Source organism: Salvelinus fontinalis, chromosome 8, assembly GCF_029448725.1.
Source record: "Salvelinus fontinalis isolate EN_2023a chromosome 8, ASM2944872v1, whole genome shotgun sequence".
Taxonomy (NCBI): domain Eukaryota; kingdom Metazoa; phylum Chordata; class Actinopteri; order Salmoniformes; family Salmonidae; genus Salvelinus; species Salvelinus fontinalis.
In genome coordinates this window covers 37,182,242-37,189,955 of record NC_074672.1, presented here as the reverse complement: position 1 = coordinate 37,189,955, position 7,714 = coordinate 37,182,242, and the positions used below count along the sequence as shown (strand labels likewise).

Here is a 7,714-nt window from a genome sequence, read left to right as displayed (position 1 = left end):
TTTTGTGGATAGTGTGGGTGGGTTGGACAAGGATGCTTCAGAAAAAGAAGTTTGATTTTCAATGAAAGCTCATAGAGGCTAGGGAGAGTGGTGACATCTGTATGGAGAGAAGAACTGTGACGACCGTTGACAGTCAGAATAATTATCCACTACCACAATCAACAGGTAAACAGCACCATATTATTATTTATAACCAAACACTTTCCAGATACATTACAGTTTCTTTGAATCGTAATTTCTTATTTGTGAGAGCTAGGATTAGGTTAGATTTTACCAAGTCATCCTGCCATGCTATTTGGGGCTAATATAATAGCCTTCGAACACTATCAAAATATATATTCAAAATACACCTGAAGGGAAATTATATTCTGCATTTTAACATTTTGGCTCCACTGTTGGAAAATGTAATAGTGAATCCCTTGTACAGACATATTTGGCATGGACATGTGACTGAGTTTACTGTACAGCTGTCAGAAACCTGCACAGCAGTATAAAGAGTGACTCTGATTACTTCCAGAATTATCTCATGAATAATATGACAGATACTGGACATTTCAGTTGAACACCTTTTTAAAAGGATTTGGCTGGTTAGACAGTTCAAAACACTTTAGAATATAAAATATGTACTACTCTCAACATAATAGTAAAGATTTACATTTGTGTTTATTCTAGAGGTTGTGGTTGTTGTGATGGACAGTGGTGTGCATTGTTCAGTGACATAGCCAGGTTATGTTTAGCCAAACAACTTACCAGTGTAATTGGGTTGGTTGAATAACCTTATTGCTTTTCATTTGAATGGTGAATTAATGATTTCTGGTCAGATAAAGGCATCATATTTTTCCTCTTTTCCCATTGTACAAAGCCTATTGAAAATGGCTCTGGTGAAGGAATTCAGAAAGAAAGAATAGGACATCACAACAGTGTCTGATCTGAGAGAGAAGCTGGGAGAGTGACTGTCTTATAGTTTAGCAGATCTATGCTTCTTTACACTGCACTTTACTACAAATGTATGTTGCCATACAATTCTGAGAGAGACATTACCTTGATGCCTTGATGTTTACAGCTATCATGGCACATTCTTCCTATATTAAGTATTGAAAAACTTTAGCAGAGGAACCCCCGAAACGTCAGACGGGATCAGATGATTAAATAATTATTTTCCAAAACAAAGCAATGACAGCCAGAGCCTGTATGAATGGTTACTAATAATATGTGGGGGTGTTTCAGGGGATCCATTTCTGAGGTGCGGGTGGCTCAGCACTGCCGTACCCTGAGACTTGTAGCTGTCAAGTGTATCCGCAAGAGGGTGCTAAAATGGAAAAGAGGGCATGTTGGAGAATGAGATTGCAGCGCTCCGTAGGTTAGTGTCATGTTTAACGAATACAAAACACTTTTTTATATTTTTTATACCAGAATCAACCATCCCAACATGGTGGCAATGGAGGAGACCTTTGAGACATCGTCAACACTTTCTCTTATGACTCTGCGTGGTGGAATCTGACTTTAGATGCCCAGTAATTATATAATCTAAGATTGATTGTTCATCCCATCTCTTATATTTCACATTACAATAGAAGGCTTGTCCCCGCACCCGAGAAAAAAGTTGAGTCAAATAATAAATGAGCTACGGTGTTTACCCCGAAATGAAAAGCTTGTCACAATAGTGTTTACAGGAGGCAAATGTCTGGACCGTATTCTGGAGAGGGGGAGCTACACAGAGAGATGCCAGCCCTGTCCTACTGCAGGTTCTGGAAACAGTCCAATAACTCCACCAGCTGGGTATCGTGCACAGGGACCAGAATGTACAACTGTCCTCTAGCTGTTATAATATCACATGTTACTACGTACGCCTTTTGGAGGGAACGCAACACCCTGCTACATCTCGAACTCCCCGTGGAGTGAAAAGCATGTGATCTTAGTTGCGGGGAAGGACAACAGAGGTAGAGAAAAATACCGTTTACAGGGAATTTATTCTTCCTTAAAACGGTAACGTGGGGAAAAGGGTCTGGACAGAACCAAAGAAAGTACAAATTAAAGAGTGCCCTCTCCTACAGTACGTTACCTGCCTTCCCACTACTTACCTAACTTTTAGCACTACCTGGTGCGCACTAACCAAAATACAGGGGGGGGGTCCGCCCAGGTGTGCATAGATAAATACTACGGGTGATGTATGTAACTAATTACCAATACTTTAAGTGAAAAATTTCATTAACAAAAAACACTAAGTCCTATTGGCATACACATACCTCTGAAGGAGCAGCTACAAAATAATATCAACAAAACTTTTACTGACTGCCACAACAATCAACACAGGACATAAAAAGAAGCTCTCTCTCTGACAAAGGAGCACTAGCTTTTATCAAGCTGTAGAAGGAGTTGGTAATTGAAGAGCCAGCTGTTTCCCCTGATGAGAGTGAGGGGTCAGAGCTCCAATCAGCGATGGGGCTGACCAATCAGCTGCGTGAGGAATCCAGGATGCCATTTCCTGAATACACACATACAAACCCACAACAACACAGAAACTGGGGAACGTAACAACTTTACACAGGGACTTGAATGTACAACTGTCCTCCAGCTGTTATAATATCATTTAACGCATGGACCCGAAGGTGATCTGCTTTATAGTTTGGTAGCAGTGTTAAATAGACAGACAGACAGACAGACAGACAGAGCTTAATTGTCAATAAAGCATTATGGACATTCTTTTATTATTATTGTTATTGTTAGTATTATTATTGTTATTATTGTGATCATTATTATTATTGTTATTATTATTATTGTTGTTGTTGTTGTTGTTGCTGTTATTATTGTTATCATTATTATTCCTCCCAGCCTGAGAACTTACTATATCAGACTTCGTCTATAGATTCCAAGATTGTCAGTGACTTTGGCCTGTCCAAGTTGGAAGAGCAGTGTGCTCACCACAGCATGTGGACCCCCTGCTTATGTGGGTGAGGATCCGCAAATACATACATCTCATCTGAACCCTCATCATGTAGAATTAAAGCAGTTTGAACCTCACACATAAACCCTCTCTTTAATTTTGTGTGCAGCCCCATAGCTTCTGCAGCAGAAATTTTATGACAAAGAGGTGGACCTATGGGGGAGATCACCTACAGTTGAAGTCGAAAGTTTACATACACTTAGGTTGGAGTCATTAAAACTCATTTTTCAACCACTCCACATATTTCTTGTTAACAAACTATAGTTTTGGTGTAACAGTATAACTTTAGTACGTCCCCTCGCCCCGACGCAGGGACCCTCTGCACACATCAACAACAGTCACCCACGAAGCGTCGTTACCCATCGCTCCACAAAAGCCACGGCCCTTGCAGAGCAAGGGGAACCACTACTTCTAGTTTTCAGAGCAAGTGACGTAACTGACTGAAATGCTATTAGCGCGTACCCGCTAACTAGCTAGCTATTTCACATCCGTTACACTCACCCCCCTTTCGACCTCCTCCTTTTCCGCAGCAACCAGTGATCCAGGTCAACAGCATCAATGTAACAGTATAACTTTAAACCGTCCCCTCGCCCCGACCTCGGGCGCGAACCAGGGACCCTCTGCACACATCAACAACAGTCACCTACGAAGCGTCGTTACCCATCGCTCCACAAAGGCCACGGCCCTTGCAGAGCAAGGGGAACCACTACTTCTAGGTTTCAGAGCAAGTGACGTAACTGATTGAAACGCTATTAGCGCGTACCCGCTAACTAGCTAGCCATTTCACATCCGTTACATTGGCAAGTCAGTTAAGACATCTACTTTGTACATGACACAAGTACATTTTACAACAATTGTTTACAGACAGATTATTTCACTTATAATTAACTGTATCACAATTCCAGTGGGTCAGAAGTTTACATACACTAAGTTGACTGTGCCTTTAAACAGCTTGGAAAATTCCAGAAAATTATGTCTTGGCTTTAGAAGCTTCTGATAGGCTAATTGACATCATTTGAGTCAATTGGAGGTGTACCTGTGGATGAATTTCAAGGCCTACCTTCAAACTCAGTGCCTCTTTGCTTGACATCATGGGAAAATCAAAAGAAATCAGCCTAGACCTCCACAAGTCTGGTTCATCCTTGGGAGCAATTTCCAAACGCCTGAAGGTACCACGTTCATCTGTACGAACAATAGAATGCAAGTATAAACACCATGGGCCCACGCAGCCATCATACCGCTCAGGAAGGAGACGTGTTCTGTCTCCTAGAGATGAACGTACTTTGGTGCGAAAAGTGCAAATCAATCCCAGAACAACAGCAAAGGACCTTGTGAAGATGCTGGAGGAAACCAGTACAAAGTATCTATATCCACAGTAAAACGAGTCCTATATCGCCATAACTTGAAAGGCCTCTCAGCAAGGAAGAAGCCACTTCTCCAAAACCGCCATAAAAAAGCCAGAATACGGTTTGCAACTGCACATGGGGACAAAGATCGTACTTTTGGGAGAAATGTCCTCTGGTCTGATGAAGCAAAAATAGAACTGTTTGGCCATAATGACCATCGTTATGTTTGGAGGAAAATGGGGGAGGCTTGCAAGCCGAAGAACACCATCCCAACCATGAAGCACAGGGGTGGCAGCATCATGTTTTAGGGGTTCTTTGCTGCAGGAGGGACTGGTGTACTTCACAAAATAGATGGCATCATGAGGGAGGAAAATTATGTGGATATATTGAAGCAACATCCCAAGACATCAATCAGGAAGTTAAAGCTTGGTTGCAAATGGGTCTTCCAAATGGACAATGACCCCACGCATACTTCCAAAGTTGTGGCAAAATGGCTTAAGGACAACGAAGTCAAGGTATTGGAGTAGCCATCACAAAGCCCTGACCTCGATCCTATAGAAAATTTGTGGGCAGAACTGAAAAGGTGTGTGCGAGCAAGGAGGCCTACAAACTTGACTCAGTTACACCAGCTCTGTCAGGAGGAATGGGCCAAAATTCACCCAACGTATTGTGTGAAGCTTGTGGAAGGCTACCCGAATCGTTTGACCCAAGTTAAACAATTTAAAGGCAATGCCAATCAAATACTAATTGAGTATATGTTAACTTCTGACCCACTGGGAATGTGATGAAAGAAATACAAGCTGAAATAAATCATTCTCTCTACTATTATTCTGATATTTCACATTCTTAAAATGAAGTGGTGATCCTAACTGACCTAAGACAGGGAAGTTTTACTAGGATTAAATTGTCAGGAATTGTGAAGAACTGAGTTTAAATGTATTTGCCTAAGGTGTATGTAAACTTCCGACTTCAACTGTATATACTTTGAGTGTTAAGTAATGGTAAATTACTAGGTGAACTTCCTTGGCAACTTCCTTCCTACTGGATGCAGAGACATACAAATTGTATCCATGAGTTCATCTGACACTGGGGAAGTAGATAAAGGGCCTCGTTGCCAAAATCCTGAAGTATCCCTTTAAGTAAAATGTGAAGACAGAATTTAAACATGTATGACCTCCTGAATGCTGCCTCCCTCTCCAAAATGTTCCATTCAGCAATAGATTTCATTCCACGCATGTTGTAGAAAGAACCCGAGATGAGGTACAATTGTGAGCAGGCCTTGAAGCATCCTTGGTGAGTTTAAAAATAGACTAGTAGCTATGTGTGTATTCCACAGGAGGTTGGTGGCACCTTAGTTGGGGAGGAAGGGCTTGTGGTAATGGCCGGAGCGGAATCAGTGGAATGGTATTAAATACTGCATGGCCAGGCATGACTCCAACACCATCATTAACTTTTCAGATGGCACAACAGTGGTAGGCCTGATCACCGACAACGACGAGACAGCCTACAGGGAGGAGGTCAGAGACCTGGCCGGGTGGTGCCAGAATAACATCCTCTCCCTCAACGTAACCAAGACTAAGGAGACAATTGTGAACTACACAATTAGAAATGCCATAAATTAGGATTAGGAGGACCGAGCACACCCCCATTCTCATCAATGGGGCTGTAGTGGAGCAGGTTGAGCGCTTCAAGTTCCTTGGTGTCCACATCACCAACAAACTAGAATGGTCCAAACACACCAAGGCAGTCATGAAGAGGGCACGGCAAAGCCTATTCCCCCTCAGGAAACTAAAAAGATTTGTCATGGGTCCTCAGATCCTCAAAAGGTTCTACAGCTGCAACATCGAGAGCATCCTGACTGGTTGCATCATTGCCTGGTACGGCAATTGCTCGGCCTCCGACCGCAAGGCACTACAGAGGGTAGTGCGTACGGGCCAGTACATCACTGGGGCTAAGCTGCCTGCCATCCAGGACCTCTACACCAGGCGGTGTCAGAGGAAGGCCCTAAAAATTGTCAAAGACCCCAGCCAACCGGTCTGTCTGTCTGTATGTAGCCTCGCTACTTTTATAGCCTCGCTACTGTATATAGACTGTCTTTTTACTGTTGTTTTATTTCTTTACCTACCTATTGTTCACCTAATACATTTTTTGCACTATTGGTTAGAGCCTGTAAGTAAGCATTTCACTGTAAGGTGTACTACATCTGTTGTATTCGGCGCACGTGACAAATACAATTTGATTTGATTTGAAATACATCAAACATGGTTTCCATGTGTTTGATGTGATGCCATTCCATTGGCTCCGTTCCAGATGTCATTGTGAGCTGACCTCCCCTCAGCAGCCTCCAGTGCTGTATTAGCTTCTATATCTCCTTTAGTGAGAATGGTCAATACTATAACATCATGTGTTTAGTCTACTTAAGTACAGAATGAAATGTTCTATACAACACAATTAATGGGTACCCTGATAAATGGGGATATTTTCTATAGCCTATCATAACTAAAACATATCCATGGCAGTTGAATTTGAAACATTAATTACTTTAATGCAAACAAATTCTTGAAGTTCAAAACATTACATTTTCTTGATGTATCCTGTAAATCCAGGAATTTATTTTGATTGAATATCACCTTATTTCTTTTAGGATTTCAATGAAAAGCATCCTGTAGGTCTATTAGTATAACACATACAGTAAACATACAGTACACATACAGTACAGTAAACATACAGCATATGACTCCAACGTTCTATAATAACAGTGGTATTGATGGCTTGTTAATTGGTGCAGGACGTGTTGTTGAGTCAGGATCTCGGGAGGAGCCGCTCTGGATAATAGCATACATGGGTCCGTCAGTGAGCACATTCAGAAGAACTTTGCTAAGAGCAAGTGAAAGGTAAGCTTAGTCCTGCCTGGGTACTGTTTAAAATGTCCAGAACATCACACCATGGCACAATTTCTCCTATAAACCTGGAACCTGCATATGTTTCCTATTGTTTTGGTTATGTGCATCAGCTCTTCTATGTGCAGGAATCCACTTAACTACAAGTCTGCATTGTGTTTTTCAGAGGGCATTCAATGCTCAGTAAGAAGAATGTAGCAGTAGAGGAGGAGGCTAAGATACAGACCAAGGCCACACTGCAAGGTGAGGGACGAATGGCCTGAATATCCCAACATCAACATCCCGCAGCAAACAGACAGCAGTCGCTACAGTAACCTGTGTTTTTTTCTCTTGCTTTACATTTACGTCATTTAGCAGATGCTCTTATCCAGAGCGACTTACAGTAAGTAGTGAGTGCAGACATTTTCATACTTTCTTCATACTGGGCCCCCCATGGAAATCAACCTTACAACCCTGGTGTTGCAAGTGCCATGCTCTACCAACTGAGCTACACTGAGCGAACAAGAGATGCCATTTAATCTATG

General features: G+C 42.0%; 1 protein-coding gene across 1 annotated transcript; it reads left to right on the top strand.

Moving 5' to 3' along the window:
• The first annotated feature begins 872 nt into the window (after positions 1-872).
• On the top strand, positions 873-6,617 carry pnck (pregnancy up-regulated nonubiquitous CaM kinase). Its single transcript, XM_055932878.1, is given in 10 exon segments — positions 873-949; positions 1,228-1,315; positions 1,317-1,360; positions 1,414-1,487; positions 1,665-1,719; positions 1,721-1,802; positions 2,833-2,912; positions 2,914-2,951; positions 3,054-3,131; positions 6,601-6,617. Coding segments are annotated over 10 exon segments (633 nt in total).
• Positions 6,618-7,714: the final 1,097 nt, after the last annotated feature.